General features: G+C 43.1%; 1 protein-coding gene across 2 annotated transcripts in view; it reads right to left on the bottom strand.

Moving 5' to 3' along the window:
• Positions 1–19,950, bottom strand: part of LOC134532134 (ras-like GTP-binding protein RhoL) — a 54,914-nt gene that overhangs the window by 9,821 nt on the left and 25,143 nt on the right. For both annotated transcript variants that reach the window (XM_063368479.1, XM_063368478.1), the window contains exon 2: positions 1,450–1,631. In XM_063368479.1, coding sequence (XP_063224549.1) covers positions 1,450–1,622 — 173 coding nt within the window. In that variant the 5' untranslated portion in view covers positions 1,623–1,631. The remainder of the gene's footprint in view (positions 1–1,449; positions 1,632–19,950) is intronic.

Here is a 19,950-nt window from a genome sequence, read left to right as displayed (position 1 = left end):
CGCCGAAAAAAAAAATGTTTTTTTTTTTTTTCCCCCGGTAAATTCTAATATTATATCCATACATCTAACTGAAATTGATTCGTAGAGACTTTACCATTTCTTTGTGACGTTGCAACTCCAAATAGTTATCTCAGATGGTAATAGGTAGTGTCGGTAACTAATTTCCCTATGATAATTATACATAAATATAGTTTAAAAAACTAAAAAAACATGCTTTTAAAGAATATCAAACTAAAAAGTTAAAAATAAATATAGTTTAAAAAACTAAAAAACATGCTTTTAAAGAATATCAAACTAAAAAGTTAAAAATAAATATAGTTAAAAAAACTAAAGAAACATGCTTTTAAAGATTATCAAACTAAAAAGTAAAAAATAATTTTAAAATTAAATTTATGACAATAGTATATAAGCAATACTAGTATAAATGAGAAAAAAGCATGGGGCGCTTAATATTCAAAAAATATGGCACAAAGCGCCTCAAGCTTTTTTCTCATTTATACTAGTATTGCTTATGTACTATTGTCATAAATTTAATTTTAAAATTATTTTTTACTTTTTAGTTTGATAATCTTTAAAAGCATGTTTCTTTAGTTTTTTTAACTATATTTATTTCATCAATGTTATGTTATGACGTTGTCACGTTAAACTATCGTCCGTAAACCGACTTTACAGACAACCATTTTTTTTAATAAACCTGCGCATGAGACAATAGAACTTAAAATTGGTGTAATTGGCAAAAGTTTAGAATAAATTTTCTCCTGGTTCCACACAGTTCTCCTTAATACTATCTCTGCCAATCTTTGTTTGTATTTAGGACCGTCGCTCAAGGGAGTTGCTGTTTCTTTTTGGGATCACACATAGTTCGCGAGTTTAGCAACTTTTTTTATGCACGAGCAACTCCTGACAGAAAGCGACTAAGTAGGTTGTGCTCCACTGCGGGTGAAAAGGTGATTGATTGATCTGACCAGCAGGGAGGCCACACAATAAAAAGGGGAAAGAGATACGAAACGAAAAAATAAAATGCCATCTTGATTTGAACAGTTTTTTAGGAGCAATACAATTTTCTATCGTTTGATTTTCAAAATTTGGGTTTGTTCAAGTGTAGTAGGCTATATAATGTAGCGGAAAGCATGAAGTTAAATGTAACGGGCTGCTAAAACCAGTATATCCTGTGCGACGTAATTGGCGTTAAGTATAGAAGTCATTGTTGGGAATGGCTACAACTGCAATAACTGGGTTATGGTCTATGGAAATCTCTTATTTAATGTTCGATATATATCTTAACGACTGTAATTTATCAATTATAACGATAAAAAAAATGGTTGTGAATGAAAACTGTTGAAACCAACATGGCGTCGTTCAGCTGCTAGTTCTCCCCACAACAGTCGCTGCTCTAGTTGGCGCCCGGCTCGGTGCGAGGTGTTGAAGAGGGGGGAGGGGGAGACTCACACGGTGGGCACGTAGTCCCGGGGGAACTCCTTGGAGACGTATGTGATGAGCATGCAGGTCTTGCCCACCATGCCGTCGCCCACGGCCGTGATCTTGATGGGGCGCATCCTGTTGGGCTGCAGACCCTCGGAGCGCACGCCGTTCTCCCTGTGCGGGCCCTTGGGCGTGGCCATGCCGCAGCCCTGCAACCACACACCACCACACACCATCACACACCATCACACACCATCACACACCATCAACACCACCAGGCTCGAGGCTAACACTCTCTCTACTCGGCGAGCATTGAGCGCGTTCATGTGCTTCAATGACCCGCGTCGTGGGATACCACGAGCCAGTAATAAACAAAGGGACAGTTTGGTTGAACCGATCATTTACAACCCAGGGCAAGGAATGGAAGATCTCTTACAATAACAACATAGGTAAAGGCAGGGACAGTCGGAGGAGTCATGTGAACACCTAATAATTTGCTACAAGGGTCAGATTCTCCAGTGGGAATAGTAAACCCGCAGCCACCAGCAGCATTTATGGACTTTACACGATCTGATAGTTCGTTTACAATCGATATTAGTGATTCACGTTAGAAACGTAAAAGAAATATGTATCTGCGGCTGTTGTGTAAGTTGTACGTAAGCCCTGATGAGAAAAAAAAACATGTTAAGTAAATGTTTTCTGTCCATGCCGTCTGGAATGAAAGAAAACACATTGCGAGAGTTCGCTAGTTTCATATCGGCGGTTTCACTTCAATTATCAATTTTTTTTATGGAGTCTGTTATTTGTCGTGGCTCAGAAAGCATATCCGCCACGCGCGTTGGCGCGTTGAAACTTCACAGACATTCAATTACATCCGCGTGAACGATAGCACTGAACTGTTACGTATGCTCCCGCACTACGTACATGATGACGTCTCCGCGGCGCCTGACCGCGCGCCCGATGCTACCCGCCCAACAGGAATTGTCGCGCGCCAAGCGCCAAGCGTCGGAGCCGCTCGGAAATGCTCGGCGGAGTTCGTGTGGCGGGCTTTGAACCCCTCCTAGCACATGATGCATGCGACCCTCTCCCTGCATGGCTAATCCCAGCATGACTAGGCGTATAGGCTTCGGCCTGAGACGCACCTAGGTCCCTCCCTAACCCGGACCCCTCCAAAATACACTTAGTTTTAGTTAGGTTAGGAAAAAAAAAATCGGCCGCCCAGAAGCTACGCCGTCAGAATCTCGCCTGCCTGCCGTCACGCTGCCCGACCAAACTCCACTCGACTTGGTAAGACACTTCATCGGAGAACTGTTTGCGGAGCTAACGACGACACCGTTAAGGCAGCGAGACCAGTTGGAGTAAAACTTGCAAAGATAAGAGACATTCAACCTGAGCCCGCGGCCCGCCCAGTTCTCTGCACCGTCCGCAACCGACTAGCGCCAGAAACGTTGCGTTAAAATTCGGCCTTGAAATTGTACTCCCATCGCGCCCAAATAAGTTTCACTTCAAAAACATATTGTAATTTAATAAACACCACCGCGGTTGCTATCAGCTCACCCTTCAAGGCTGGCCACTCACCCTGGAGGCGGCAGGTCAGACTGCACAGACACTGGCACCAGCACGCGCCGGCAGCGAAGGGCGGGCAGGGACGTGAATGGGCGAGTACTCGCCGCGTGATCCAGAGGGCAGCTGCTCCAATTACAGCCTCCCCTCGTCCCGTATCCCCCCCTACCACCCTACCCCGCTGGGACTCGTTCATTCGCCCACAGCTGCCTGCCACGACATCCTGCAGCACTGCACGCGACTCGAGTTGTCGACTCGCCATTCTGAATGTGGGCCCACTTTCAAACGAACATCCTACACTTGTGAGCAACCTCATTTCAAATGAAATTTATTTTTGAAGTGAAACTTCTTTGGGCGTGATTGGAGTATAATTAAAAGGTCGAATTTGAATGCAACGTTTACGAGAAACAATGATTTTTTTCCTCCCTAGCCTAAGTTAATCTAAGTGTGTGCGGGAGGGTCAATGCTAGGGGAGGACCTAAGTGTGTCTCAGGCCGAAGCCTATACACTCTACCATGCGTGGTTTCAACCATGCAGAACAAGGGCGCGCGCATCGTGTGCTAATTGGGGTTTATTGGCCAGTCATGGCTGCGATTGACACCCCTTTGTTTGCCTTAGCCTAACGGCTAACTGAAGTGACCCAGGTAAAACCTGCAGAGACACAGGTAAAACCCTGGGCCGGGTCATGCGGGGATCAAATCATGTATTAAAGCAAGCAAGAGAGCTACTGGACAAGAGGGAAGAAGGTCCTGGTAAGAGGAGTTGGGCGGGGCAGAAAGATTCAAAAAGCAGGGGTTGGGCGCTTGGGCCTTGCGGCCCGCATTAGTATTGCTGGGCACACCTGGGTTGTATTTACCAGGGGCGCTTGACTTCACTCGTCAGCCCAGCCCTGCTGCCCAGGAAGTCACATGCAAGAAAGAAACGGGCAGCTGTAACTATTCCCTCCCCCCCCCCCCCCTCGGGCTGTTATCTACGCCCGTGTCCCTGAGCTTGTAAGTCACAGTCAAGGGTCTCTGGAAGCTACTGAGTTTACAAGGATTTTTCCTCGAAATAGTGCAAAAAAAATTACAGTATATATTCGATATTTCCCGCCACAAACAACCAATCAGCAGAGCCGCGCTCATAACGGCAGGGTGATGGCTGGACTACGGAGCCAGTTGTGCACACGGAAGAAATGGCTGCCCTGCCGAGTGCACGCGAGCCGCGGTGAGCCTCCCAGCAGGACCTAACTGCAGAGGTGGCCGCGCGCGGTACGGGGTCGGCTGGAGGAGGCCCTGGAGAGACCCCTCGCACCACACTTGACCCGGGGTCACTCGCTCTTCCGCCTCGACCGCCGGGTGGCTCGCAACCCCGCCGCAGACTGACTAGGTTACAAGTCAACGCTAGATGGCTATTTAACAGCATGATTACTTCATCTTAGGGCGCGGTTACACGGGACCCTGAACTACTTCAGGTGAACATGTTTAAGTAAACACGTTTACAAACGCGAAAGTGTACGGTTACACGGTAGTTGCTGAAAAGTGTGTTTAGCTCTAAAACCGATTGTCTACTGTCAACGAATGACTGTGTTGTTGATCTCTATTTTGTAATTGTATCCAGAAAACGCGGGATTTTCTCACTTGTTTATACAGCATTATGAGCAGAAATGAAATGTGTTTACATATTGCTCAATATGTTTTTACCAATCGGGAATTCAAACAACATGCACAGTAAAATTATTAAACTTATTTTTTATTATATATTACTCGAACTTGTGCCAGAAACACTTTCCATCTAGAATTTCTGCAAAAGACTATATTCTAACCAGCCAATCAGAGGCTAATGTAGAAGATATGTCGATCTGAACTACTTTGCCAACCTGTTTAAGTTAAATGGGAAATGGCCTCGAACGAAACATGTTCAGACTGTGTGTAACCGCACTCAACAGCTGAACATGTTCACCTGAAGTAGTTCAGACTCCCGTGTAACCGCGCCCTTAGATAAGTTATTTTCACAGAGTCGCAACAATTTTTTTTATAGAAAATTTTACATCAAAATAAAGATTTGTGACGTTATCTTACATTCAGAAGTTATTGATACAGACCGGAAAAATTCGCGAATTCATTTCGCGATAGGCTAAAATACAAATAGTAATACCTCAGTGCTGCCTCTGCTATTGGCTCACAACTCACCTGGATGACGCTGAGCCAATGAGAAACACCCAACCAAAGCTTTATCGAATCACAGGCTGCTACGTTGGGACTTCTTACAAACCAGCAGCCAATGAGTGGGTGACATTTGACCGAGTGTACGCAGAACTATGGAGTTCATCCTGGAGGTCATTGGACCGGTGAATTTTTCCGGTCCCTAGTTATTGAGTTACGGAGTAGCTGGCGGCATTAAAACTTGAACTGGAAAGTTGCAATTCTATAATAAACTTTCACAGCTCCTCTCGGGAGCAGTAACAAGGTCACGTCCGTTGGCGGTTGCACTCAGTAGGGCAGCCATTTCTTCCTTGTTTAAATCTGGCTCATGTTTTTTTTTGACGTGACAACGTCTAATAAATCGATGAACGCCGGCTGCACGCACGAAAAAGTGTCCCGTTACGCACATTGTCCCGTTACGTTGTGTCCCGTTACGTTCATTGTACGCTTGCGCCGCATCTATCTCTTTTCCATTCGATTGGAACAACCATCGATTTGACTTTTTCGAAGCACATTAAACTTGAAACACTCCCATTCATTTCATACTTTTCCTATCATCGTCCTATCCTTAACAGAATAACACAGATTGGAAGAAGTTAAATAGCAAACATGTATAAAAGTTATAGTTAAAATAATCTCTTCGTTAAAGTAATAAACATATTTGAATTAATGAGTGCAATTAAAAGAAAAAAATTATCAATTAAATTGTAGATTTCATTTCACTCCTTCTTGTATCCATACAAAAGAGTGATAGTTCAATAAAAATGATTCAATTGTATTCATAAAATTGTGCAATCATTTCATCAATGTTTTGTTACGACGTTGTCACGTTAAACTATCGTCTGTAAACCGACTTTACAGACAATCAATTTTTTATTGAATGTGATCGTAGTTGAAAAAAACTGTTTACACTTGTATTTGTTTGCACTATAAAGAAAATTTATGTTACTTAAGGAAAATTGAAATTTTTTGAGAAAATTGAAGTGTATTTTAAAAGACAATTTTTTTTATTTACTAACATGAGTCAGGCTGAAAATGTATAGGAGACCAATTTCGGGCATCAAAGTAGCCGAGTAAAATTATATAGAAATTGACCAGGTGTTAAACATATTGACTACTATAACTTTCACGTGTTCATGTCCTTGATTTTTAGATCTTTGTTGTTTTCACAGCCTACGTTTCTCGTTATTTTACACTCACTCTTACTGTGACACAATCTATATTATGATTAAGCTCAGATTTGTCTCAAACGAACGACAAGATATTGAATAAATACACGAGGTTTTATCTTAAACGTAAAATAATTCTATTTAATATTTACAGAGAACAAATAATTAATGAAATCAATTTTTTTTATTGAATGTAAATGACGTCCTCAAGCACAACCATGTTCCGCGTGCATGTCAACAGTGAGCAGGTACGTGTGAAACTGCGAGACAGTTCGGTGGTCGCCCTAGCTGTCCGGGCTGCACCACAGAACACCGCACCGCCTGCGCCACTGGGACAGCGACTCCTGAGGCGAGGGTCGCCGACCTGAGAGTGGCCCGCGCCGCGCATGCGCTCAGCTGTCGACATCCAGGCCTCCCCGCCCCCCGTGTTACACCTGGGGAGCTCCAGGGGGGAGGGGGGCCTTCATCTCACAGACGAGACAGCCACACCCCAAGTTCATGCTCCCGTTCTATCTCATTGTGTAAACAGGTGTGGCATTAAATTTTGCGGTCGATCAGGATAGGTTAGCTACATTATAAATACTTTAAAACATTGTGTATGGTTGGTTATACTAGGTAAGTATAGCTATATTAAAAAATACTGTAAAATCATTTTATGTTTGCTTAGCAAATAACTTTTTTAATATGTAGCTATCCAGGGCTAGAAAACCGTTTACATGATTTCACAGTATCTTTAATGTAGCTATCCTAACCAAATCAACCGTTCACAGTGTTTTAAAGTATTTATAATGTAGCTATCCTAACCTTTTACAATAAAAAAAAACCGAAGATGCACGATCGGGTGTTTGGCTCTCTCGTCTGTGAAAAGAAGGCTTCCCCAGGGGTGGTCCCTTCTACACACACCTGCAGCTGCAGCAGTGCGTGTCTCATGCTGGCATGAAACCAAAACACTCTGGCTCGGTGGTTAGTTTGCAGGTGGAGTCGGTATTCTTCACTGGTCGCGGGTCGGAGCTGGAGCAAGGTCGCGCGAGATGCAGGTCATCTGCTTCCCTTTCCGGGGTGCTCGTGGCGCACTGACCTCTCTGTCAGGTTTCAATAAACAACCGGAGCTACCAACTTAGCCGCTGGTTGCAAACATGTCATTTCGGAAGGTTATTTGTAATGGGGACGCACCACAACGCCGAAATACCACAACGCCGAACGTACAATAACGCCGAAAACCATAACGCCGAATGCCAAATTGACTACAACGCAGACAGCTAGAAAACTGCTGTGTACCACAACGCCGAATTACCACAACGCCGAAATACATTTTTACGGTTTACGGACGATAGTTTAACGTGACAACGTCATAACAAAACATTTATGTAATGATTGCATACTGTTATGAATAAAATTGAATCATTTTTATTGAATTATCACTATTTTGTATGGATACAAAGGAGTGAAATTAATTCTACAATTTAATAGATAATTTTTTTCTTTTATTTGCACTCATTAATTCAAATATGTTTATTACTTTAACGAAGAGATTATTTTAACTATAACTTTGATTCATGTTTGCTATTTAACTTCTTCCAATCTGTGTTATTCTGTTAAGGATAGGACGATGATAGGAAAAGTAGAAAACGAATGGGTGTGTTTCAAGTTTAATGTGCTTCGAAAAAGTCAAATCGACGGTTGTTCCAATCGAGTGGAAGAGAGATAGATGCGGCGCAAGCGTACAATGAGCGTAACGGGACACAACGTAACGGGACAAAGTGCGGAACGGGACACTTTTTCGGGCGTGCAGCCGGCGTTCATCGAATTATTAGACGTTGTCACGTCAAAAACTTATATAAAATTACTAGATCTAGTACGAAACTGCTAACTGTGGACACCCTGGGAAGACTGCGACAGCGCGCGAGTGCAGAGGCGCCTAGCGGCCGGCGCGGGAAGCAGGCGGGCCTAGAGGGCCAGTCAGGCCGAACTGTCGCGACTACAGCTCATTCCTATGCGGCGCCGGACCGCATTCCCGCCTCATCCGGCCTTTCTTCTGGCAGCGCCTCGGAGCAAGGAGGGACTCCCACAGTGGAAACAAACCATGTTCAGTGCGACATGCGACGCTACCTGCTGGGTGGGCCCGTAACTGCCGGCAACAATAACTGGGATGCAGTACATCTGGTATGCCACACCACTAAAGATGTGCCTACTAAAATAAAGTTTATTGGTTTAGTTTGCCTGATGACAGCTAATGCATCACTTCTCAAATCAAATGTAGCTATGTTTATAACTATATTATGAAAGCCGAGGGCGGACCCAGGACTGTCTATGCGCCACCGTAGCCCCCCTTTGACCCCGCCGCTGATGAAAGCTACTGTCTAGTGTGTGGGCCCAGAACTACTTCAAGAACTAAGTCTCCGTCTGGGCAGCTGGAGTCTCTCCCCGGTGAAACACCGCCTCGTGGCCACTGCTTGAAGCAGTGTCCGAGCCCGAGCTGTGGAGATCGTCACAAGCGTGTTGCAGCGCTGTTTCCGCGCTGTGTCGGGTGTTGCAACAAGGCGGTGCGCTGCGCAGCGGCGAGGCTCAGAAACACTCTCCGAGCCCACGCGCGAGGTTGCCACACGTCGCCAGTGATTCCACTGCCACAGCCGCTGACGTGTGTGTATCTGCTGTCTGCTGTATCCCTGTTTTAACTTCTTTTAACTGTTAATGTTATCAACGTTTTGTTTAGGTCTTTAGTAGTGCCAAAATGTCTGGATTTTTAGGTCGTATGCTATTAGGTTACGTTAGTTTAGTATTATAATATTTATGAAGTATATTTGTGTAGTACTGTGGTTGAGTGTAAGAGAAGGCAAAAGCCTTAACTTCGCCATTAAGTCAATAAATAAATATATGTGACTTCAAGTACGTCACCAGGGGCGTACGCAATGGGTGATATAACCCCCCCCCCCCCCCCCCCCGTGTCCAAGGAATTGAAGATTTGTATGCACTCATGTACGTCACAAGCGCCATCTACTGACAGTAAATAAGTCCTAGTCCGTGAAGCCGGGGGGCTTTCCACTATCGCAACTTACACCAATAAAGCGATGTTTTCTTGGAAAAAACATGGTGGATATCAGAAAGTTGTATTCACCCCCTCCCTCTTACCACTTACACAAGCTTCTGAATCAGCCAATGACGCTTTGGCCGTTTCTGAAGTTACCTTGTGCAATGAATACTTGCTGTAATTGTGGTACACATTGTCTACTCTTTTGGCTTATGCTGTGCGTTATTTTTGACACTGGCTGCCACTTTTCGTATTCCTTCACAAAGCTCTCTGAGCACTCAGGTGCATACAGATGTATATGCATCTACGATTCCTTCCTTAATGAAATTGTAAACAGAATGGTTAGCATAATGCAAAAAATCAGACATACTTCATCGCCACACGGGCAGAAGTCTATCGACAGTTTACCAACATTCACCGGGACAGTAGACTAAAGCCTGGTAGCAGTCTGTACCAAGAAATGATAGCGTCTGTAACAACGGACGATATTCGTGCAGTAAGAGACGTGTATGTACTTTTACAAAAGATTCCTTTGGAAACCAGTTGCCAAGAAATAATTAGTAATACTACCAGAAAGATACCGTAATTATACACAACACGGGAATAAGCTTATTTTTGAATGTATGAAATATGTTTTTTCAAGATAATGAGTATTTCTTACAAATATTGGTGCATAATCTTAGATTTTAATTTGATGTCTCATTTTAACCATAGAAAATATAATCGAATATTCAATCATTTGACTTTATTTTGTTTTATTATGCTTATTAAAGTGCGCAGTTAATGCTGGGAAGCTATTCAGGGAACGGTTTACAAATCGCTTTAACTACTGGAGGTACCGGGACAACACAAGACATAAATACCCGGGTAAGAACCGGAACCCAGTATAACTGCGAACACTATTTTGTAGCTGTACAGCTGTTTTCATGTAAATGTACAGTTCTACAAATATCTGTAGTTTTACATCAATATTTCTGTTCCATTTACAATACATCAGTAATTCTGTTCCATTTACAAAAAAAAAAAATACAGTGTGTATCTTAAAGCGCTAAAATGGGCGAGTTGCACCGGAGCGGCTGACCACAAGCAGGTTGAATCCCGGGAAATGACCGACTGTCACGTGACGGAAGTGTGTCAGTTCGTCCTCCTGGGGAAGCCTTCAGTTCACAGACGAGAGAGCCACACCCGAAGTTCTCCGAAGTTCATGCTCGCTTTTTTTTCTCCCGTTCTATCTCATAGTATAAACCAGTGTGGCATTAAATTTTGCGGTCGATTAGGATAGGTTAGCTACATTATAAATACTTTAAAACATTGTGGATGGTTGGTTATATTAGGTAAGTATAGCTACATTAAAAATACTGTAAAATTGTTTTATGGTTGCACAGCAAATAACTTTTTAATATGTAGCTATCCAGGGCTAGGAAACCGTTTACATGATTTCACAGTACCTTTAATGTAGCTATCCTAACCAAATTAACCGTCCACAGTGTTTTAAAGTATTTATAATGTAGCTAACCTAACCTTTTACAATGAACAAAAAAAAAACCGAAGATGCACGAGCGTTCGTTTGGCTCTCTCGTCTGTGAAATGAAGGCTTCCCTTCCACAACAGCTGACGCTATCTCGTATTCCAGCCGCGTGGCGCGCCCTGACCGCGGGCCGCGTGGGCTGCGCTCCTTCCTGCCTCTCCGCGGTCAAGATGGCCGCGACAGTAACCGTAGCGTGCCATACCGCCGTCTGCGCAGGCGCGAAGCACCGCCCGCACGTGCCGAACATACCACATGCGTTGAGTTTTAACATTTATATTACAAACTCTGCTACCCTGATCTACATTACACATAATTTATAAAACTAGTGAGGAGAAAATGAAGTAGGTACATTGGTGTGCCTTTTGAAAATTATTTTCCTAACCTAATTCAAAAAACAATATTTAGTGTTGCGATGTTTTGGCCCATTCTTCAATTACACAGAAACGTAAAAACGGGATCGGACCCGCAAGATATTTACGTTTCAATTCACGGAAACGTAGCAAACGGCAACCAATGAGAACGAACTTCACAGTTACGAAAAATTAATTTAATGGAAACAAATCTTGAGATCCGAGAAACAAAAAACACGGCCCGAATTTACATATTAATTAAAAAATTACCACAAAGTAATGATAGAACACTATAAAGTCTTGTACCTACTTGAAAACAATTTTTTTAAGTATTTTGAAACGTAAAAAAACATGGCTACCATCGCCAGTGCAGACGTAGACTTTGCGGGGCGCAAATATTTAGGAAAAAGGCCATACTGGAGAGCCTGAGGGGTATAGACTTGCCCCCAGAAAAAAAAAGGTTAGGGGGCCATCCACCGGGAGATTCCAAGATTTAAAATTATTCAACCATGCAGTAGGGGTAAATGTGCATCACGGAAAAAGGGGGAGGGGGCAGCCATGGCGCTCCGTAGTAATCTTTGAAAACTCAAACTGACTGCAATCGAGACAGCAGCAGTATACCATGATTATACGCACAAGGAAAACGGGCGCGGAGTGCTCGATAGCCAGAGACGTCGTGCAGACGTTATCGCACACCGTGACTGCGTGGTTCTTATCAGCTAGCAAACACGAGCAGCGACGGCTGATAGCGACTGCTGCAAATACCTGCGCCATTGTTCCGGCCGACGCAGAGCAACATGTTTTCCTGGAACTGCACTTTAATGGTCCCTTTGGTCTGGGATGTATCTGTGTTGGCGAGGCGGGACGGGTCGTTACAACGCAGAAATACCATAACGCCGAATGTCAAAATTAACCACAACGCCGAAATACCATAACGCCGAATTTCAAAATTGACCACAACGCTGACAGCTAGAAAACTGCTGTGTACCACAACGCTGAAATAACAACTGAATGAATTTGTGTGTGTTTCTTAAACGTACCTTAACGCCGAAATACCACAATCAAACCTAACCTTACCTAACTTAACCTAGCGTAATATAACCTAACCTAACTTAACCTAGCCTAACCTAACCTAGTCTAACCTAACCTAGTTTAACCTAACCTAGTCTAACCTAACCTAACCAAGTCTAACGTAACCTAACCTTTGTGGCAGTCCTGCAATGACAGTTTTCGGCGTTAGTGTATTTCGGCGTTGTGGTATTTCGGCGTTGTGGTGCGTCCCCAGGCGGGACGATAGGCGCGATGCTCGCTGGTGCTTCTAGCGCGGTATCGCCTCTAAGCGCAAGGCTCTGAACTGGCGCGCAGTCTTCTCGTCGCCCATAGGACAACTGTGGAATTTGAGCGGTGACCGTAACATTATATGGCATACAAATGAAGGTAAAGATGTAATGCAAGTCCCTTAAGTGCTTTCAAGAATCCGTAACGGTTGTTTTACGCCTAAATGTTACTCTGAAAACACCCCTTTTAGCCTTTTTCGCTCTTTTAGAAATACAGTTTAATAACTTAATCCAATATCTAAAGTACTTTTCGGCCCTCAACGACTTCTCAAGTGCTTTTCTAAACAGACCCCACTCGGATGTCTTGAGTAGTTTAAAAATCGCGCTGAAGCTCCACTGCGCACCGTGTGTGTGCCCGGGTAGGCGAGGTCATCAGATTTTTCTCCCGGTTCACGAGTACCAGAGTTGTAAAACGATTAGAAAGGGCTTCAGTTTGTGGTCGCCCTGAACGGGAGTTTTCTGGCCATAGTTCTCCGCCCTGCTAGCGGAGCATCTGAGCCTGTCGAGACACAGCAAAGGCTCTCTCGTCCGGCATCTCGGCCTGAACGGGTCAGCCAGTTGCTGGATTACCGAACACAAGCAGCCAGACCTCAGAGGGGATGCCGACATGAGTCGACCGAAGTCGCGCGGGCTGGCGGACAGCGATACTCGCTACACCGAAGTGATGAAATCACTAGAGACCTGCAAAATTCGCGGATTCATTCGGTGATAGGCTAGATTTCAAACACATATACCTCTTAGATAATTTTGCTATTGGCTTACTGTTCATCTGGACGAATCTCAACCAGTTATAAACCCTCAACCAAAGAAGGGTCGAATCACAGACAAACCAGCTGAGACGACTTACAAGTCGACAGCCAATGAACTTGCGTTATTTGCCCGAGTGTACAGGGGTATGCGCAGTCTATCCTGAAGGCCATCGAAACCGCGAATTTTGCAGGTCTCTAGTCATCACTTAGAAACACACTAGATGTAATTCTCTATGTTATACCTGTTCTAGGTCAAGTGTTCCTCACTCGTGATCGTTCTAAGTTTAATTTATAGGTCACTGAACCCGCCAGATTTTCAAATCATTCACTCTACAAGGGGTCATCTTCGCTGTTCGAATTGCCAGCATTCACCGGATATCGCAATGTTGTGGACTCGAAGTATTTCTCGGGGTTCATTCGACATAAAAGTAGTTAAGTTGAAATGCATACGTCATTAACGTCAATGGTGTTGCGTGGCCGCTGGAGACGAGGCAGGATTTTCAGGGAAAACACAACCCTCCCTCCTCCCATCCCCTTCCACTACCGCTACGTGGACTTCTCATTAGTGGGTCTCTTCCTCTCCCGGGAGTCCGGGCGCCGCTCTATCTCCTTGGAGGCTTCGGCATGAAGTGGCATAACTAGGACGCCACTCTTCTCGCAGCTTCGCATGTTGATGACGCGACACTTCGGACAGCTACGAGACCTTTCCAGGGCGGAACCTGGGAGGTATAAACACGAGTCCGACCTGCAAGTCACGGGGTGCCTCTCGCTTGGCGAGCGATAGAGGACGAAGAGCTCACTGTCTATACGGTATAATTTGGAAAAAGCTGTATGGGTATATCGTGAGCCAACGTTGGGTCCAGCGCAGGGAAAAAAAAATAAATTATTCTATCTCACTTTCGGTTCATGCTCGCACCACGCTGTTCGCGCATGCGCGGCAACAGCGCCTCGCCTCGAGCAAACAGCGGCAACAACGCATGACGACACGCTACCTGCGTGCTGCCATCTGCCAAGCAGTGCGCGAACTACCTGTGCAGCCCAGTGCGTCGCCTCCATTCTCTCGTATGGACCGTAATAAGTCAACTGACGTGGCTAACCATGAGTAGAAACACCAAAATGTTTACAAATATTCTACATTTTGATCATTTTAAACTGTTGAGCGTTACTGAAACAGTCTACTGCATTTCACACGGTCTCTTGTTAACGCTCGTGGCCTTGACGAGAAGTCTAAGATGTACATCAAGTTCTATCCCTGCCCGAACACGCCCGAATATTCACCTTCGGCCAACCTCGGGATTTGTTTCATTTTTGCGCAGGAAAAATGAATTCAAATATTAAAAGTGGCCGGTTAGGTTAGCTACATTAAAACACTTTAAAACACTATGGACGGTTAGTTAGGTTAGTATATCTATATTAAAATAAACAGAGAAATATAAATTAATATAAATAAACCCGAGGTTGGCCGAAGGTGAATATTCGGGCGTGTTCCGGCAGGGACAGAACTTGATGTACATCTTAGGCTTCCCGGCCTTGATACGGAGCTGCTGTAGCCAATCAACAATCAACATTCGCACATGGATTGTTCAGTTTGTCGCCATGTTGGTCAGCCTGCACCGCTCTCTCGGGCCGCGAAGCCAGCACTCATGACTTCAGTAACCTGTTCCCAGTGTTGCAACACCAACACACGCACGACAGTCATTTATTGCGCCCGTTACCAGTCCTCTCAACTACTCGCATTTCCGGCAATAACGGTTTCTTCACCATTTACGTACGACCCCTCCCCCCTTGTACCCGAATGCACTCACATACCTACATACTTAGCAAATGCTGCCACAATGTAAAGGACGCGTTTCTAATGGATGGATAGTATCTATCTGTATACTGCACTACCTGTTGCCAGTTGGTCGTACTGATGTGGACGAAGCCATTTTGAGTCGTGTTATCTACGAATATTCAGCCAAACGTAAATAACGACCAATTAAAAAAAAATAATGTAGCGTGGATGTTATAAATGTCAGCGATAAAAATAAATATTTAATGTATTTAAAAAATATTAAAAAACTTATAATGAGAATTAAATACCCATGTAAGTTTAAATTCACAAATTTGGTAATTTTTTAAACATTTTAATTTGTCTCCATTTCAGTTATCATCACTTATGCTTATAACGTATTAAACTAATCATATGCCAAAAATCTTAAGTAATATTATATACAACAAAATAAAACACGATTCCGAAGCTAATGGCTGTAGAGACGTAACAGTGGATGCAAATGTCGCATCCCTGGAAATTTCGATTTTAGTGTGTGTGTGTGTGTGTGTGTAGGAATGCATTGGCAGCGCTTGTGAGAATTCGGAAGCAAAGCAACGATAGCTGCGTCCTCTACGGTGCACTGCTAGTGGATCCCTGAGCTGAGCGATCCATCAGGCTAGAACTGCTCGGGTCTAACAAGCAATTTTTGACGTGATAACGTCTTACAAATCGATGAACGCCGAAAAAGCATGACTCATTCTCACGTTCCGCCTGAGCCGAGCGTGCAAGAACCGGCCGACCACCGTGCGAGGAAAATCTTCTATAATATCAAACAGGTTAGGCGGGCTTTTTAAAAGCAGCAATTTAAAAAAAAATTGATTTATCTGTTCATTTTCGTCATTTCAAATTAAAAATTTATTGACATTGATTTGATTTCAATTTATTACTATAACTAATTGTTAGAGACCGGAAAATGATGCGGATTTATTTCTAGATAGGCTAGAATCCAAGCTTGTTCACATTCGTTCTGATAAGTGACTGGACCAAAATACGCCTGAAACACTCTAAGCCAATGGAAAACCCTGACCAAAAGAATTATCGAATCACAGGCATCCCGATTGGCAGGTGTCCCGAGTTAGTAGCCAATGAGCAGGTGTAATTTACACAAGTGTGTACAGGATCGTGGAATTTATCCTAGAGGTGATTAAAAACGCGAATTTCTCCAGTCCCTACTAATTGTTCGTGATTATATTTAAAAAAAATATTTAAATTAAATTTGCAAAAACTGTAAATAATATTTGAAAATTAAAAAGTATCCAATTTTTCATGTATGTTTTTAATTTCTCTACCAATTTGAAGATTATTCCTTACAAACGCCGAGGTGTGCAATGCCTTGGCGGAAATAATCAACCAGAAGAAGAGAGCTATTAGATGCCCTTTTTATCTATAACTGTTATACTAATAAAACAAAATGCAATTATATTCTAGAAAATACTGGGATTAAAGTACCCACCTATAACAGTCGACAGGCACCTTTATTATGCTCCTTAGGCAAAACAAATGATATATTATACAGAATTATATAAAATTTTAATAAACATGGTTGCTATTTCTCTCTATCAAAAAATAATTTAAATATAAAACAATTTTTTTATCTTAATTTAAATTTAATATGTTTAAGGTTAATGATGCTACTATAGTTATTTTTTTATAAACATGTTCTTGATTATCTTTATTGTTGTTATATAATTATGAAACTTGTTCTTGTTTATCTGTTACTTGCCTGCTGCGTTGTCTTTTGTATGTGTTATTATAGTATTGTCCTCAGATGTTATTCATTTTGTTTCATATGGTTGTTTTGTCTATGTAATTTTTTTTATGTTTATCGTGCCTACCACACATGGCCTTATGCCGTCGGTAGGCATGTAACAAATTGATAAATAAACAAATTGACAAATAAATAAATAACCCCTCCCGACCGAGCGACGCCCAGTGAAGACGTGAGCTCAGAGCCGACCACGCCCCCCCCCCCCCCCCCCCCCTCCTCTCGTGTTGTCCTCGACAGTCACTTGTCGCCGGGCCGCTAACACACGCGGCTTGTTCGCGACTGCCTCGCGTCAAGGTCACGGCGACATGCGCGCGGTGGTCTGTGTCGCGAGGTCACCACTAGTTCCCTAGGCTGTGATTAGTAGAGACCGGAAAAATTCGCGCTTTCGATGACCTCTAGGATAGACTCCACAACCCTCTACATACTCAGGCAAATGCCATTTGTTCATTGGCTATTGACTCGTGACACTTGTCAACTTGGACGCTTGCGATTCGATACTTTTTTGGTTGAAGGTTTCCCATTGGCTAAAATTCCTTCAGATAAACTGTAAGCCAATCACAGAAGCAAAATATGTACAGTTGTTTGGATTCTAGCATATCGTGAAATGAATCCGCGAATTTTTCTCTAGTCTCTAGTGATTAGGGACACGGGAATATCGTAGATTCGTTTGGCGCCAGGCTAAAATGCGCTGTCCTGTGTACACTATGCCCACAATCGCTTTTCTATTGGCTGATTTCTCAAAACCCGTCCATATTTAAATGGCTGGACTCGATTCGGCATATCTTCACTGTCCCACAGTGGAAGAAGGAGGATTTGCACTCTAATTATCAAAGGTATGCACATTTGCAGTCTACTTTGGGATGAAAAGAATCCGCGAAATTTCCATATCTCAAGCTATGATACAAAAAAAAATAACCCCTTCTTTATCCCAAAAAAAAAAGGGTTTGTCTGTAAACTCGGTTTACGGACGATAATTTTACGTGATAATGTTATAAGAAAACATTGTTGAAAAATTGCATACATTTTAATTTTCAAATATTATTTACAGTTTTTGCAAATTTAATTTAAATAATTTGTTTAAATATAATCACGAACAATTATTTAAAAAGCCCACCTTAACCTGTTTGATATTATAGAAAAATTTCTCGCACGGTGGTTGGCCGGTTCTTGCACGCTCGGCTCAGGCGGAACGTGACAATAAGTCATGTTTTTTCGTGCGTGCAGCCGGCGTTCATCGATTTATAAGACGTTATCACGCCAATAATGATATTTTTCGTGCAAAAGATTTTGTAACTAGGTGTATGTTAAAACACTGTAACACCGTCTGTGTTTCGTGATTGAGATTCTTTCAGGTACAACTCTACTCTACGGTAGGCACACCAATCACAACCACCCAGTGCGGAAGCAAACTTGACCTGATGGCCTGGCCAAATAAGGCATTGTCTTCTCTTGCAGACGGCCGCCAATCACATTGAAGTAACTGCTGGCGCTTACACACCATACTGCAATCAAATGATCGTTCAGATTTTTTCCCCCCGAAAAATACAAGCCTCGATGCAGCACATACTGGATTAATCTATGATTAAAAAAAGTACTTTTATGGCTCTGCAAACAGATTATCATTCTTATCTACGCAGATTACTGTCCACTTGAAGGTGTGAATTCCAAGAAACAAACGTCCAATTTGACCTTGTACGTTCATAAAAAGACTAATTTTAAAGATAAAGAAATGCTTATTAAAAATAATAATTATGCTAACCTAAGCTCACAAACAGCTAGCTGACTGTGCTGTTTTTTTTTAAATAATGCCATAAGTGCATACTGCAGAATAGTTCTGAGTTTTGTATGATTGTACAATTAAAGAGAGTTATAGAACGTAAAGTCACATTTCACCTGTCACTAGGGAGATTGTTCATCAATATTTTACTCTTCTCTATATGTATATAAACGTAAATGAAGGAGTCAATATGTTTGAACGGTTGAAGTTTATTTGCCTTCAAATTTGTGAGGCATGCTGGGTGTTTATATACCTAGTGTTATCGTTAGGCCAGACTTCACAATTGTGTGTCTACTTGACATCATTGGTAAAGACTTTAAACCAATTATATTTGACAAGAAAAATGGACTTCAACAGATTTAATTTTTTTTAAAGGCTGTTTGGGCCGTAGATTATTTGACACGTCCCAAACGACTCTAAACAAATGACAGTTTTTAATTCAGCTGCCTGATTCCTAGAGACCTGCAAAATTCGCGGTTTCGATGGCCTTCAGGATATAATGCACATACCCCTGTACACTCGGGCAAATAACGCAAGTTCATTGGCTGCACCAATCACAATCATTCAGGGAGGAATGGCCTGGTCAAACAAGGCAACGGCTACTCTTGCAGTCGGCCACCAAATACAAGGAATAACTAGAGACCTGAAAAATTCGCGATTTCAATGACCTCTAGGATGCACTCCATGATCATCTATGCACTCGGGAGAATTGCATCTGCTCATTGGTTACTGACTCGTGGCACCTGTTAACTGGGATGCTCGTGATTCGATACTTTTGTTTACATTTTTTCCATTGGCCCAAAGTCCTTCAGATATACTGTGGCCCAATCACCGAAGCAGCAGAAATGCACACTTTTAAGATTCTAGCCTATCGTGAAATGAATGCGCGAATTTTAAAGGTCTCTAGTAATAACCATCTGGCGCGGACATATCACATTGCATTCTAATGGGGCGTTCGGACCTTTTAAAGAAAAATAAATTGGGCCTACTCATTGTTCGATGACAAGGTCACATCATTTGGTGGGTCATGCGTGATTGTTCCTTGCTTGCAACTGGGTCCGGGCATGTCGAGACCACAAGTGGAGCAGGTGTGTGTATGCTTGGCACCCGATGGATCCTCCAGAGGTGCTGACTACTTGTCGCAGCGCGCGCGACAGTCCGCAGACACCTGGGCCACGCCCACTGCCAGTCCCCAGCCAACTGTCTGGTCAGCTGAGTGCGGTAGAGGGGCTGAGGCGGCGACTATGCTGGGTTGGTGGCCCC

This window comes from Bacillus rossius, chromosome 5, assembly GCF_032445375.1.
Source record: "Bacillus rossius redtenbacheri isolate Brsri chromosome 5, Brsri_v3, whole genome shotgun sequence".
NCBI classification, from domain to species: Eukaryota; Metazoa; Arthropoda; class Insecta; order Phasmatodea; family Bacillidae; genus Bacillus; species Bacillus rossius.
The sequence above is the reverse complement of the archived record's forward strand: the minus strand, read 5'-3'. Positions and strand labels throughout refer to the sequence as shown.